This window comes from Rhopalosiphum maidis, chromosome 2 (genome assembly GCF_003676215.2).
Source record: "Rhopalosiphum maidis isolate BTI-1 chromosome 2, ASM367621v3, whole genome shotgun sequence".
NCBI lineage: Eukaryota > Metazoa > Arthropoda > Insecta > Hemiptera > Aphididae > Rhopalosiphum > Rhopalosiphum maidis.
In genome coordinates, this window is record NC_040878.1 from 10,261,590 (window position 1) to 10,279,499 (window position 17,910).

The 17,910-nt window shown below is 25.1% G+C and overlaps 1 protein-coding gene across 2 annotated transcripts; it reads left to right on the forward strand.

Annotated features, from left to right (window-relative positions):
* The first annotated feature begins 709 nt into the window (after positions 1-709).
* LOC113552381 (glucose dehydrogenase [FAD, quinone]-like) lies at positions 710-17,434 on the forward strand. Of its 2 annotated transcripts, none has more exons than XM_026955255.1 (3): positions 710-890; positions 15,190-16,669; positions 16,795-17,434. In XM_026955255.1, exons 2-3 carry the CDS (start codon positions 15,257-15,259, stop codon positions 17,254-17,256), a joined length of 1,875 nt encoding a protein of 624 aa, XP_026811056.1. In that variant the 5' UTR covers positions 710-890; positions 15,190-15,256; the 3' UTR covers positions 17,257-17,434. The 2 variants fall into 2 exon arrangements, with proteins under 2 accessions (XP_026811056.1, XP_026811057.1); XM_026955256.1 differs by lacking the exon at positions 710-890 and adding an exon at positions 13,245-13,354.
* The last annotated feature ends 476 nt before the right edge of the window (positions 17,435-17,910 follow it).

Below are 17,910 nucleotides of genomic sequence, written 5' to 3' on the forward strand. Positions count from 1 at the left end.
AGTTTTAAAAAAATAACACAGTATACTAAGAAAATATCATACCCATATAATGTGTATAATTGGTAAATTCAATGATTAGTGCAATATTTTGAAAATAAATTATAAGTTTGGAGTGTTATTGAATATTATGGAAAATAGAACACTTGCAAGGTACATGATAAATTGAATATGATGCAGGAGCTTACACCATAGTTATTGAGGTTACAAATACAAATTATATAGTATAAAGTTATTCTATAGATTTAAAAACAGATTTTTCTAATGGAATTTAAAAATATAATTTGAATATACTCGACGAAACAAAATTATTGCTACATGCATATGAAAATAATATTCTAAAGAAACAAATACATAGTATAATCATCGTATTTTTATTATTTTAAATAGCAGCTTTTATGAAATATAATTAATCAAAATGCTATGATAGAAGTATTGCTACCGAGTTGGCATAATATGCTTATAGTGTTTATAGTTAATATATAAATTAGGTGTAATTATTTTAACATAAATAATTACATACAAAATAAAACGTCCGTGAGTTATATGGGTAGCTTCAAATAAATTTGTCTAGGTGGGATATCAATGAAGAGCGGAATTGTGAATTAGATAAGGCCAACACAACTGATGATTTTTACACACCCATTACAACACATCGTAAAAAATAACTATCACTTCCAGCAACCACGTTGCGTTTTATCAAACGTATTCAGTAACGATCGGTTTCACACACGCGCTTCATACTTCTTTTTCAGTGTGCAAACTATAAGTGTTTGATATTTTTATAAGTTTAACCGATGATAGGCTTTTAAAGTAAATATTTATTTTTAATTTTTTTTATATGTTATTGTTTCTCAGTTGAATTATACATGTTCAAATTCCATTTAAAACAGGTAAATGTATACATATTATAATTACAATTTAAAAAAAATTGTTGTTAATATTGTTCAGTTTAAAAAAAAAAATGTAAATATATCATAATTCGTTCTTTATTAAATTTAATATGTTTTAAGTATCTACTCAAACTCGTATTTAAATTAAAAACAATTAAAAAACGTATAACGTTATAATTTAATAAAATTAAATTCAATAAGTAAGTCTAGAAATTAATTTGAATTTTTTTTTAAATATTTTTATTTAGAAAATTAGAATTTATTTAATTCGACTAGCAAGTTTATAAAATTTAATCAAGAAAATATATTACATATTTGATTAAAAAATAAGTAAAAAGAAAAATGTATTGGTAAAAATGTTTAGTGACTACAATAATTATTAACAAGATGTAGAATAGGTACTATAAAAGTATTTCTGAAGCTACGAGTGGATTTTCTAGGAATTAAATGGAAAATTCAAAAACTTACCTGTTAAATGTTTACCATAATATATGAAATATTTTAATAAAACAGTTTGTATACAACTTTAAGAGCATTACTCCTTCCCGTAAATTATGTTAATTAACATATAAGTACTAAGAATATTATACAAAATTCATATTAAAATCGTTTTATTTTAAGTAAAACAAAGACGATAAATTAGTTTAGGGTTTAAGTTGATTCGATAATTATTAGTTTGAAATCATAAATTTTGTATGAGAAAAAAAAAACCAAATAATATTATATTTCAATACTAAATTAATTTTCGTCGTGGAGATTACGAGAAGAAAAATAATGATTTTAAGTATTATTTGTTATTATCACACGTCGATATGATACATACGTACGTATTCGTAGCCGACGAATGACGTCCGTAAAGAATGACAAGCAGAATTGCTGCACAAAAGACCATATTTTGCAAATCTGCATACCTATTATAAACGCACACTGTATAAAATATTACGTATACCAGCTATGGCCGTATAATCGTTATTTGAATTAGGCACCACTACTACTTTTTTTTATAATATGTATTACTTATTGTATTTAGTGTGTACAGATTGTAAAATATATTCTCTTACTTAATAATAATAAGAAAAAAACTGTTATCGGTATAACAGCGTATATAATGGTATTATAATATACTAACATATTCTACCAGCTACATTTGACATTGTTTCAAACATTTAATAAAAATATTATTTTAGAATAATAATACTTCAACATTTAAATATATTATTATTAATGGTAATGTGCTACATGACAGCGTTTTAAAGTTCATAGTACCTGTGTAGCGTTTTTGCATTAAGTTTTAGAAAAGTTTAGTTTTTCTACAATCCGCTCTCGTAATTTCGTTATGATCAATAAATCATAACGACATCTCGAAAACGGAACAAATTGAATAATTAAATCATATTTTGAAATACTTTCTTACCATCAAAAAGAATCATAGCCTCCGGGGGCCTTAATACAATTATTATGAAATCAAATTTGCACATGAGATATATAATAAATAAATAAATATTTTATAGTAATTTGTAATATTGCAATAAATAAAAAATACACACATTTTTGGACAAAGTAAATAGTAATACAATAATTTTTTTAATTTTTTTAATATACTAATATATACAAAAAATAAATATATTTTATAATTCATAATTATTATACAATATCTTCCACCAAAAGGTAATCAAGTTTACATCGTGTTAAAGAATTTGTAATTGATATATTCAATATAAAATATTAAATGTATAGAAAAAGCATTTTTTAAGACAAAAAATGTATGTTATATTTTAAATTGCTTTCCTATCCAATTTATCTAACCTCTGGTTTAAAATTTGTATGGATAAACATTAAACATTATTCCTACAGTGATAGATTAGGTACATTCCTTAAATCGTATAAATTGCATTAAATAATTTATATGATTGGCAAAAGAAAATGCCATGTTTAATTTACAAAATAATTCTAATATTTAATACCATCAATCAGTTATATAACCAGTATAATATGGAAATAACATGTAATAGAAAAATAAGACATATGGTATTGATCCAAAATGTACTTTCTTTAAAACAATTATAGAACTATAAGAACTTTTTAAAATATTAAAATTAATTTAATTGGTACTTAAAGGATAAAATCATGTTCCCCAGTACGTTTCTCAATAATTGGTGAAAAATAATAAGATGTTAGAAGAAAACGGGAATTTGTATTTGTAATTTAAAACCAGTTTTTGATAAAATCGATTTTTTAATTTCAATGTATTTTATAAACGAACAACCTTAGATACTTTAAATTGTTCACCAAATGTTTATATTATAATTGTCTAATGTCTATGCATAGTAATATGAATGAGTTTTTTGCTATATTTACAGGTATTCCAAATGTGGGCTAAATTTAATAATTAAACGAGACTATCAATTTTAGTTATTTTATTGTAATTCAAAAATATCATTAGTTGGAACTTAAAACGTTATAACGTATATTGATATAATTTACACATAATGATATTTTCAAATGTAATATTTTCGGAAAATATTAATTCAACCAACTGTACTACAAATTATTAATAAATAATAGAAAACATTATTAATTTTAATACCACAGATATTAGATATATGGTTATAAACCGAGTGATATTTAAAATTGCCTACTACGCAGAAACAGTTGAATTTAAATTAAATATAATTCGATATTAATTTCAATTGATTAATCACTAAATGCAAAACAGAGTTATATAATAATGTATTCTTCAAATTTCATAGCATATATAAATGTAGCTCATAAATACATTTCACTGTGTACCTGTTATGGAACCTATAATAATTATATGCTGTTTTTATCCAATCACATATGGTTGTCTATTTTTCTAGGCGATACTATTAGGTATATATATTATCATAATTATTATTTAAAATATCGTACCTATAGGGCCACATATTTTATAGTTTACAAACAAAACTCGTTTTTTTTAGTATTTTATTATTGTGTGTGCCGCTGTGGCTGACTTATATGCCAAATAAAAAATTTAAGGCCTCTGCATTTTAAGATAAAGCATCTCACTTAAGTTATATAATAACTACTAAGTAATAACGATAAATATGTAACTGTTATGCTTATAAATTATAATATTATGTAATGTCCAATAATTCAATGCCTCGCTTAATATAACAGTTTTCGAGTTTAGTGGGTTTCTGTTTGATTGAAATTTATTACAATTTAATTTGATTTTCGCGGAATTTAGGGTATTTTGCAGCATGTCCATTGCACACTCCACGTTATCCACAAAATTACGCCCCCGCGCCAGTGGCGTTCATTTTGTACAACGATCTCGTCCATAGTAATATGTAACGCGTGCGTATATCTTGTTGGCTGTATAATAATATTATTCTTGTTCCTTAGTTTATTAATTATTATTATTCTACCGATCGGCCCCGTCCGTGAAAGCCACCGAACTCGCATATGGAAACGCTTTTATACCTACGATTATTTCACGACAAAACCGTAGACATCGATGGCGAGATTGTAGGACAGCACCGACTCACGAGTTGTTCGACGGCATAGAACAATATAGTATTATTACTATTTATTATTCATTATAATTATGCCGATCGTTCGTGCACGGCTGTAACTATATATTATTGGTCAGTGTGGAAATCGCTGACCGTTTGTCGGTAGACATTTAAATATTTCATAGGCATGGGTCAGGATTCGTGGACGGAGGCACACTTTTATTTCTAGTCCCGATCGCCAATTCAATAACATTACAATAGTCACTGTTTTAAACAATAATTATAAAATATATTTAAAACACGTATCAAGTATTAATTGGATAGATTTACCTATTTGAATAATATTCTCGAAAAAAAAAAACAAAATAAAAATATGTATTTATAGTACTTACATAGATAGTAAATATTAAAAATATAACATAATAATTATAAATTTAAACCTATATTTTAATAATTAAGTTTCTTGTAGATTTAAAGATAATTTTGGATATGATATGAGGTTTAAAGATTATTACTAAAAATATGTACAAGTACTCCTCCCCAAGCAAATTTATAATAATTACACCACTGAAATATTATGTCCGATAAGATGTATACGCAAACCGTTAATTAAAAAACCACTAGAAAATAAAATTAAAAATTATTGAATACCTACTAATAAGTATTTAGTACAAAACAATTAAAATACTAGCACAAATATTTTATATTCAAATTATTGGATATTTTCGATAATATTTCAATACTATTATTCAAATAATTTGATTCAAATAGGTACATTACAGACCCGTGAATATGATGAAGCAAATTACTATTAATAACAGTACTCAGCATCGACGGCTAGACGACCGAAAGTTTATATTATATTGATTTCATTGTCATTATTTCAATTTGATAGTAGCCGAAAATGAAAAACTTTAGAGTTTAATACGTGAAAACGAAACAGGATTGTATTGAAATAGTTACGATTGTTAAATAACTTATAACTAGCATAGTCACTTATTAGTTTTCGTAACTACCTTATTTAATTGTACGCATCGATAGCAATATTCAGCAGTGATATCGTTCGCGACAACCAATTGGCGAGCGTAGTTAAAAGTCAAACTTATTATTTCCTTTTATATTATATAACACACAATAAATGAAATCGCTGTTGTACACACCACAATCTCATGATTGGTAGTGAATTAATAACACGTCAAACAATAACATTTGGAAATTTACCGACAAACCTAAAAAATGCATGGTGAACTTTAAATGGATATTATGGATTGAATCAGAAAAGCGTTCACCGCAGTACTGAGAAATAACTAATTATTTTTTGTTTATAATGCTGCTCATTATATTAAATATTTAAATTTAAATTAAAAAAAAAAAAAAAAAATAAGATTTTATAATAAAAGTACGTTTATATTATATGCATATAATAATTATATAGAACTAAAAATGATTATATCTACAACCATCGCATTATTTACGTTTATAGAATATATCTTCACTTAAACTTATTTATCGTATACTATTTCTGATTAATGTATATAAAAATGTTGTTTGTAAATCGAAAAGATTGAAAATGTAATAACGTTACTACGTTTCTAGAAAGGTTTTTATAATTTTTTACAGAAATAAAATAAAATCAAAAATATATTATTGCTCATTTTAAAAATCACGAATAATTGAAAAATATTTTGAAGAAAAAATTAATATATATTTTAAATATGTTTAGTGTTTACCACTTGAAAATTTAATACAAAATGCATACTTTTTGTATTGAAGAAAAAAAAGTGGAACGTTAACTTCACGTTAAAGTATAAATATATAAAACGTTTATAAATCTTTTATAATCATTTTACTGTCATATTTAGATGATATTAAAAAATTCAAACGTATTATAACGATTTATCCTCAAACGATTATTGTTATACTAACGTTTTATTTTTACGTTTTATTTATAACAAATAAAAATATCGAAAATGCATGGGTACAATTTTTTATGTTTTATGTGAAATTTAAAAATTGTTAGAAATTGGAATCCATCTATACTATGCGACTTGAAAAATATTTGAACTTATCCCAAGCCATTTATTTTATGATCTTCTGCACATCGTTTTACGATGCACGATATTGATTTTATATCGATAACAATAACACTAAACAATATATTAATAATGTATACGTGTGGTTTTTAGAAAAAAATAGTTGAACCATATTATTGAAAGTTATTTAAATTTATCAATGCGTTATGGTTGATATTTTTAAATTTGTCAACATTATATAGTTACTTTGATTATTAAATAATTTTTAATTACTTCAAAATTATTAAATAATATGTCATGATATCAATGATAAGTATTTAATATTTGCATACTCGTCTACATTATCATAATATTTAAACTATAATTATACATTTTTTTTTTAAATTATATCTTATGCAAATTAATTATATTCGTAATTATAGCATATACGAGATTATAATAGTAAGTTAAAATTTATTTTATTTACATTTCTGAGTATTTAAATATTAATCTCATCATAAAGTTTAACGAGATCTAAAATATGAAAAGATATTTTGTATGTTACAAAAATTGGATTATTTTGATTTCATTATCTTGAAAATTATTCTTCCCGTGTTATACTAATATAAACGTGTTGATGTTCTTATTGTTTTTCTTTGACTTAATTTAATAAAAATATTAATAAACTATATAAAGTATTTATTATTATATAATAGTTATAATTAAATAATGTACAAAACAATATTTAAAATATTTTCAAAATTAAATTATTTATAAACCGTTTAAACAATAAACAACTTGGGATAATAATATTTAAAAATTAAAATTGTGTTTTATTTGATTTTAAACGGTTGATGAACACAAACAAACTTAATATGAGCTATTTAGCAATATGTTTACTTAAAAATAAATGTATGTGTGATGTATCTAATTACACCGTGAAAGAATTCTTTAGCCAAATGGTGTTTGGGAACTACGTAAATGTTATGATTTTGTTTTTTAAACATTTGTTCGACATTAGCGACTAGGTTATTAGTCGATTCAGTTATACCATTTACACTAAGTATAAAAAATATTATATGCAAATGTTTGAGAAAAATCGGTTTCATAAATAAACTCAATAAAAGTTCTTCTTGTCCGCTTTTGATTAATGTTGGTGAGAATTAAATTTCTTGTATAGTTTTTAGTTATTGTATGTCATTATTTGCTATCCTTTGACATTCTTTAAATATTCGTTTGACTAAGATGTATATGGTACCGAAAGATGGTAATTTAGACGGATCTACATTAGCCGTGAGATGTTAGATGCATGTCAGGTGTTGTGTGTTTTGGTAGTTTAATTATATATAATACGATTATATAGAGTAATACTGTAATATTTCTTATTCGGGTTAAAAGAAAAGTTCATAATAATAATAATAATATACCTACAATATTACTACATTTGAACATTTGAAAAACATTTAATCACATTTTTTTGGTCGTACGTTTTATGATGGTCAGATCGATCGTCGTATTTCACAAACTTGTAAATAAAATTATTTAATATGACTTTATACGTCATATACTATAGTATTTTAACTATTATAATAACCATAATAATCCATAATTACCGTGGACCAAAAATACACAAATATTATTATTTAGTTAGTTTGTCAGTCGATGTTTAATAGGTAGGTATAAGGAATTAATATTAATAACGCCTTATGAGAAAGTCACGTCTGCCTTAGGCCTCTTAAACTATTACACGTGAACATACTTAATATTTCACCCAGTGTTGTACGCAAGATTCGTATGCGTATGTATAGATACATAATATATACACGTACACAAGTACATTATGTTTACTAAAAAGAACTTAAATGTATCCATAAGCAAAGCAAATATTAATAACCAAGTTTATTACAAACGTACGCAAGTAGAAGACTTCATATTCGTATATACTTGAGAGAAATTCACATTACAAAGTAACTAGATAACATTTATAAACCATAAAAAAATATTTTTAAAACGCAAAATAATTTTGCTTACACGTCGAAAAATGAATGTTATAGATATAAAACAGATATAAAAGGTATGAGGTATAAGGTTAGATTCTAAGGCTTTATATAATATAACGGCATGGAATGATTTTTCTGTTGTTTTTTTTTAAATAATTTTTTTTTTGTGTTATCAAATAATTTAATATATTTATTGTGATGCAATTATATACCTTTATGTTATGAAAACTGATTAAAATGTAAATACAACTTTCGGCTGTAATTATTTTAATATATTAATTTTAAATGTAAATATTGTGTAACACAATTAGCGTTTATTATTGAATTCAATTGTATTAATATAATATTATACAAGTTGGTTCAATAGACTTTTATTTTATGAATGCATCAAAATGTCCTCCTTAATACTTTATTTACCTCATTTTTGTTTAAAATTAAAATTTTAGTATTAAATATCAACTTAATATTATAATACTATCCATTAAAAGATATAATATTATATTATAGTTTCAATACTTATACCTATATAATTAAAAAATACTGCTTAATATGATTTATATATATTTTTTTAGATTATACCCTTTACTAACGATTATTTTAATTAAATAATCGTTAGTAAAGGGTTTACACATCAATCGAGTTAATTGATTTATTTAAACTTGTTTTATTCATAATATATAATAGAAAATAGAACAAGTTGTAAAGATTTTAGTTAAAATTCACTTTATACAATCGTCGAAAAAAAATGTATTATTTGCTAGAAAATATACGCTTTAATCTAATTCAATATTTAATAAACTATATTTAAATAAAAAATAGTATATTTTTAAATACTTTTGCGTAAAAAAAAAACTAGTTTTTATTTATCTTCAAGCATTAATGTTTGTGTCTCAATAAGTTAATGCATAGAAAAATTTCTTATAAACTTTAACAAAACTGTGCTTTTAAAAATTTATGGGAAACGCCAATAGTGTGATTTAATTGTCAAGTTAACTAGTTAACTATAAAGAATTAAAAAAAAAAAAAACAATTAACAATTATTGTTACATTAATATCAACCAGTGTCACTTAAAATTACATTTTTAATGTAATAAAAATCATAAAAGAAATATAAATAATAATGAATTAATTGATAAATTTAATTTAAAACCTACCATTGAATACTTACTTTATTACTACTTTATCAAGGATACAATTATTAAGGATGCTAAGACTGTATATTTTTTTAATAAAATGGATTTTTACAAACAGAAATATAATTATTTATATTACTTACGTGAAATAGATGATACGTACCTAAATGTTTCACCGACATTATTAAAATGTTGTAAATAAAACATTTTTAAAAAGCTTATTCATTACACAATATACAATTAACAATCAGAATCAGAAATAATTAATAAGCATATTAACAAATGTTTTAAATTTAAAATAAAAGTAATATTTTTCGAGAACAATAATTGTGCGTAGATTTTACATAAAATTATCACTATGTTTTTTTTTATATGAAAATAAATAATGTCTATAATAATACACTTTAATAAAGTATTGATGACTTAGGAACCAACGGCCATATTATAATATCTTATTTATATTTATCTAGTCATGCACATGTCTCAACTTGTGACCCATGCTTGTAAAGTAACAAATATATATTTCATAATAATAACCAATTAATTTTAAATACATAATCCTAATTAATTATTTTAACATGACGGTGGTAGTAATGAGCAATGACACCCAGTACAAAAAAATGTTTATTTAATATTAGCTATTATTAATTTATTATTATTTATTATTACTCGTATCATACCTACCTTAATGATGTTGATTTTATTCGTTAATTATCATTTGCTCTTTGTATAAAATTTATTTTAGTTTCAATAAAAAAAAATATTTTTATTTGTCCATTGTACTGGATACCTAAGCTCCTTTGATTAATTAAAAACATTTAAATACACAATACAGAAAAAAAAATGCAAGTTGTAAAAATGTATGTATGTCTGGACATCTATTATATTCCTCATTTTGAACAATTGGATGGTTATATACTGTTTGTATGTAACCATTTGTATTTGAATTCATTGTACTATGTGACAATTTGTTATGTGCTTTTAATAATATTTAATACCAATTCAAATAAGTAATTCACAATGGAAAAACTTGTACAACCCATAAAATATCAAACATCAAATTTAGAAGTCAACATCTATTATGTTTAATTTTTTTTTTATTTCATGATATTTAAAACTTTTACGGATAAGTATGTAAAAAAAAAAATATCTAAACGAAAATAGATATTATTACTAACTCCTCACTATAAACCCCTCACTGATGTAACTCAACCATCTTAAAATTAATAAGTAGGTAATTAAATTAATATTATCATCATTTCATACAATAGTCTTGCTGACTTTATGACTTATTATATTGACTGTGTAATATTTTTTTAATACACTTTACAATAACTTACGTATCGTAAAATATATTATTATTATATTTGTATTTTATTTATATAAAAACATAATCGACTACAACGTCAAATTATTGTAATATAATTCAACACATGATTAATTTGTAAAGCACATTTGGACATATTCCACATAATAACTGAGGAACTTTGTAGTAGGTATATGTAGATTAAAATGTTATTTTACAGTAAAACGGCCTACGAGTTGAATATTTACAAGTGTAATACTTACAACGATATATTTAACGCCGTGTTGAAATAACGGCTTACCAGTACATGTTATCTCCATCTTACAAAATGCATAATACGGTAAATTTTTATTGATCAGAATCTTGTGTTGTCAGCTTCGATATTATTATAATATTGTACCCAATTATTAAACATCATATTATTTAATTACAAGATCATTATCTGTGTTTGTACGTAGGTGTTTTTCACAATATTTTTATTTTCATGCACATTATACATATTTTCGAATAGTTATGTTTATGTTCATATTAACTTGTGTAGAGGTGCGTTCAAGACATTGCAGTACATGTTTGCACATATGATTATTATTAACAACGTGCTTAGCGCGTTTATTATATTTGTTGAAGTCGAAAAGGTTGCGAGAAGATAATATGGTATGCCTAAAGAACTGAACATCACATCTTTTACTTTAAAATAGAATTAAAACACTATTATTAACACAATAATTAAGTAAAACTTTAATAGGCAAAATTATTATTTAATATTTAAGCTTCTAACCTAGAACGACTTTTTGTGGGATGTTTTTGATTGTATGGCAATGAAGGACAAAAATGTGGACACTGATAAATAATAATTGCCAGTCTAAATGTGTAATACTCAAAATACGACTATTAAGGAACATATTCTTATAGTTTATACGAGCCTTGATATTGAAGACGTGTGTTGTATCTAGTGAAATATGCTGTTTTGAACTATTTCAATAAAGGCATATTTTATTCTAATATTGAGTTAATTGCACTGAATAGGTATAAGGTATAATAATAGTATATTACCGTAGAAGCGAACATTGTGTTCCTATTATAAACTTTGCACAATTAACATTTAGAGCTACGCATTCATATCGCACGTACACCATATTATGATAATAGGTAGCTATAATACTATATTAGCTTAAAAATTATAATATCATAAAATACTATTTTAAAAACCCGCATAATGTTCTTGAAATGATCTTATTAAATACAATCCTACACAATAAATTAGTTTATCTGAAGCAAAATCTATATCGTTATCAAGTCCAATTATATTTTGACAAATCAATGCAAATACATCGTATTGGTATCATACAAAAACACAACCACACATCATTTATTTTTTTATCATGCTTCGGACCTTTAAACATTACTCTTATTGAAAATAATAGTTTATAATCCACTTATAATAATAATATCATATAACACTATTTAGTTTATAATTTATATTAAATAATAATAAATAATTATTAAATTGATAAAAAAAAAAAATATTACAAACGAGTTAGTAAGATACAACCGAAATTATTCATTAATTTATGATGACTGACCAAGATTTTTTTTTATGAGAAAATTTGATATTAACCGTTTTTATGCGTAATTCTATGTTTCTTTAATTGTTCCATGTTCCATTGTTCATTGTATCGATAAGACTATTTAGGTATGTGTTAAGAATTAATAAAAAAATATACTTCAATTTGTCAACACATTTAATTTAATACGATATTATTCAAATAAGATATTTTGACTTCTTATTGTTATTTTGAATAGTGCTGAATATTTTTTACTTCTGAACACCTCCCCCTGCAGTAGGTATCAACTAGCATTAATTTTCTACTAGAAACCATTTCTTAAGTTCAAAATTGAATTACTTTAATTGTCCTAAAAATGAATAATTGAAAAAAATAAATATAATTCTAAAATCAATGCATTTGTTGTTTCACTCAGAATCTAAAATATTATCTATTCTGGATGAAACTGTAAATATTATAGTTTGAGACTATATTTTATTATTAATTATAATATTTTTAGGTAGATAACAATTGAAACATATTATTATAGTTAATAATACGATCATGACTGCATATAATCCAATCATAAATTTTGTATTTTTAACAATGAAAAATCATTTATAATAATATTTACCCGTTTTTAAATACTATTTAACAAATTTTATAAATTATTCATTATACGATCCGAGTAAAATATTCCTAGATAAAATTGCAGTTATAATATATAATATTATTACGAAGTAGGTAAATTAATATTCTTACGGTATTGTCACGCCGTTTATGATAGTTTACTAATTATGCTAATTGTGATATAGTGTTAAAAATAAATAAAAGCATTAAAACAACTATAAAACAAAAAACAAATTGTAACCCGATACCAGTAATCGCCCAACAACTAAACGGAGGCTCAAACATACGAACAGTTATGTTCAGTTAGTGACAACGCGCAGCATGAATAGTTCAACTCTCCAGGTACATGATTCATTTATTCATTCATAGATAGTTATAGATATTTAGTAATAGGTACAGATTTATGTTATTAATCTATTCGATGATTATTCTTTGATGATATTAATGTTTTATTTAATACAGTAATAATATACTACTAAACAAAAATACAATTGTATACCTATTAAGATTTTCATTTAAGTATCTAGTGTTTACAGTCATTCAAGCATTTTTATTTGTATTTAATTGATATGATTGAACAACGAGATTTTTTTTTAATGTTATTGTTATAATATTTTAAGTTTTTAAGCTTTTAAAATACATTTTTAATTTAACATTCCAAAACAAAATATTTTACGGAATACTTACTTTGATACATACAAATATGATTTTGAACAAATACATTCATATTTTTTTTCATTATTATTTATGAGTATCAAAAGGTTGATACGGTGGTTAGCGTTTGAACTACTGGAAATTCTAAGTACTGAATATTCCAAGAATACCAAAAAATAATTATATTATTTTATATATACGTATTCTTGATAAAATATTAAAATGTATTATACAATTTTTCAATTTTATAATATTTAAAGAAACACTGCTTCAAAATAATAAATTAAAAATGTATGTTTTTATTTAAAAATTATAAAAATATTACATTATATATTATATTATATTATTGTAATAATTTAATTCCTTTTTCAAAAATATTATTTTTCTATAATATTGAATTTTTTAAAAATAATATTGGCTACAAAATTAAAACTTTCTAAATAATGAACACTTAAAATGAATATACTTTTAATTCACTGAAGGCCAGTCATACGTTTATTAGTTATCAATTTAATTATTTTGTGCATATTAATTAATTAATAGTGATATTATTTGTATATTAAACTACTTTAATTTATATATAATTCACATTTCATATATTTGGGTTTTATGTTTATGAAAAAAAAAAATGCAAATTTTATTTCAATAAATTTAAAGTGATATCTGAGTGAAATTATTATGCAACTGCAATGTGACTTATCATACATTTTTAATAATTAAATCGAAATTGGTCATGTATGTCAAAATATTATTTATATCATACAATAATTTATTATTGAAATGATAATGCTATAAACGCAGTATTCCGTACTCAAAATATATTCGCATTTTTAAATACATATTATTGGATAAATGTTTAAATAATACAACATGGTTCTTTTGATAGTATTTTTATAAAAATATCTAGATACCTATGTGTATACTATTAGTATTATTATTATATTGAATCAATATTATAATACAATAAAATTACAATATTTATCAATTTATAAATACTGGAATGCTCAAAGTTGCCATTGTTAAAAATATTAAAAATGTTAACACACACAAATAGGAGTATCTTATATATTAATAGTTTAGCTTTTATAAATCAGTTAATATTAGTCAAATTAATTAACTAAAGGTTATTGTATACGCGTATTTTTATCATTGTAAAGGTTATATTGATTTAATGTTAGATATCCATATGTAATACAAAATACAAATTGTTAGTTAGGTAGTATCATGAAGGTCGGAAGTGATTAATTAGCATTAAAAATATATATTTAAATATTCTTCTGATACAAAATAAATAATCGTAAATACTCAATTTTACCAATATCACAATATTCTCTATGAATATATGAGTATATGTCCTCAAAACAAACGATTCAAAAACTTAGCTTATTTCCAATAATTAATGTTCTTGGTTATTTTATTTTACTTAACGCACGCACATATTGTAATATATACATTAATGCGGGTATTATAGTTATTCGTAATATTTATATCGTTTTCATAATACTCATTATGTGTACTTCCAGGGTGAAATTTTATTTTGAATGACATACAAACCAATTAGTATACACACGAATTCGCATAACGACAGACATGGATGTATCAACATTTTTAGTATTCATCACGTGGCTCGTTTCTATTCAGCAGTGTTTGACAATAAATTTAAACGCACTATCATATCTCGGTGAACGTTATCGCACAAATCTTATACAGTTTCGGGAAGACCCATTGTTCGGTAATAAACCGATACTCGACGAATATGACTTTATTGTGGTCGGAGCGGGGGCGTCGGGTGCTACGGTTGCCAGGAGGCTAGCTGAAGTACCGGAATGGAAAATATTACTTCTCGAGGCGGGCAAACAAGAGTCGTTGGCCACTTCAGTTCCAGCTATAGCCCATTATTTTCAATTTACAGATTACAACTGGGCTTTCAAAACCGAAGAGGAACCGAACGCCTGCCTTGGCGTCGTAAATAAAAAATGTTTATGGCCACAAGGTAAAGGTCTCGGTGGTAGCACACTCATCAACAACAATATATACACTCGAGGCAACGTAAGGGATTTCGACCGTTGGGCCGAAGCAGGCAATCCTGGTTGGTCCTATAAAGATGTTTTACCGTACTTTTTAAAAAATGAAGACGTCACTATTCCAGAATTAAAACGTTCTCCATACCACGGCATTGGTGGACCAATGCCAATAAGTTATTCTCCCTTTAAATCGAGACTAGTCGACGCGTTTCTAGAATCCGCTCCACAAGTTGGGTTAAATGTGGTGGACTACAACGACCCGAATAGTCATGTAGGCTTTTCAAGAATCCAAGGTACGATAAACTACGGTAGACGGGTCACGTCGGCCAAAGCGTATCTGCGAACGAACCTGACAAACTTGCACATCGTCGAAGGAGCTTTCGTCACAAAAATACTGATCGACCCAAATACTAAAGTCACGTTGGGCGTGGAATTCGAAAAAGAGAACAGAAGACGAAGAACCCTAGCCAGAAAAGAAGTGATCTTGTCAGCGGGTGCTTTCAACACACCTAAACTCTTAATGTTGTCGGGCATTGGACCTAAAGAACATCTCGAACCACTGGGTATAAAGACAATAAGCGATCTGCGCGTCGGTGATAACTTACAAGAGCATCCTTCGTACGCTAATTTAGCGTTTACCGTTAATCAAACAGTGGGATTAATACCTGAACGTATTTACAAGCAATCGATACGTGAGTTCTTTAATTTTCTCGATGGTAACGGGTGGCTCACGACTATGGGCTGCGAAGGACTGGGATATGTGAAAACAAAATACAACAAGGATCCCGGGGATGTACCAGATATTGAATACATTTTCATTCCGATGTCTCTGGCCGGTGAAGAAGGATTGGGAAATAGCTTATTGAGAAGAAGCATGGGAATACCAGACAGCGTTCATTACGATTTGCATAAAGGCCTATTCAACAAAGACGGATGGTCGATATGGACTATGCTCATGTACCCAGAGAGTAGAGGACAAGTATGTTAAATATTATAAGCTACGCAATAACTCATGTTTTATTTTAAACTATGGATATATTGTTTATACATAAAAGATATTATTTATTAATTTTTTTTTTTTTTTGATAATTTTAATTATTACAGGTTCGATTAAGAAATGCTAATCCTAATTCAAAACCCTTAATAAGAGCTAACTTTTTCGATAATCCCATTGATGTACTGCGTATCGTAGAAGGAATAAAAATGGTTATAGAACTTAACAAAACACCAGCTTTTCAAAAACTAGGATCTACTTTAAGTATGCGAACAATGCCGGGATGTAGACACATCAGTTATGGTACAGATAAGTACTGGGAATGTTGTGTAAAAAGAATAACTATGCAGATGCATCATCAGAGTGGTACTGCAAAGATGGGACCGTCGTCTGACCGAAATGCAGTGGTCAACCCACAACTTATGGTTTATGGTGTCTCTAAGTTAAGAGTTATCGACTGTTCAATCATGCCGACGATTACTGGTGGTCACACTGTAGCACCAGCCTATATGATCGGGGAGAAAGGAGCTGACTTAGTCAAATCGACTTGGCTAAGACCAAAACAATTTTAATTTATAATACAATAATAAGTATTATAAATTTGTAATTAAATAAAAAGACTTAACTACTTATAGGTTACCTATCTTGAAATCGATTGTGTAAAGTTATTAGTGTATATTATTATTTGCAATCGAGTCAACTTTTATTACCCGTTTTATTATAATAAAAAACGTAGTGTATATTTTATTTTATTTTACTGTATTATATTCAATTATTGAAACTTGAAGTATTAAGAAAAGGTTAATTGTAAAACTTTTGAATATTTTACCTATATTTTATATTAATATATGTATGTTTATTTTATTTAACGATTTATAATATAAATATTGATTGATATATTATTATAATATATAATATATATTTTTAATAGCGATTACCAAACACACTTCGATGTATTTATTTTTATGTAATTGATTTTACATAAACAAATAAAAAAAAAAAAAAATTAAAAATGTCACTTTGTTTATAAACATGATGTATTATTGTACATTTATATTATAATTGTTGAGCATAATGAAAGTTCTTAAAATAAATTTAAATAACAATCCAAACATCATATTTCTTAAATGTTAACATAATGTTATCCGTTACTAAGATAAGACACAATAATATATTGTTTAATTTGTATAATACAATACTATAATATAAATAGTCAATAGATCTTT

Bases quoted from the DNA above. Each gene is read 5' to 3' on its own strand.
- LOC113552381 (XM_026955255.1), top strand. From the start codon at position 15,257: ATGGATGTATCAACATTTTTAGTATTCATCACGTGGCTCGTTTCTATT. The intron at 16,670-16,794 runs GTATGTTAAATA...TAATTATTACAG, and splicing joins ACCCAGAGAGTAGAGGACAA to GTTCGATTAAGAAATGCTAA.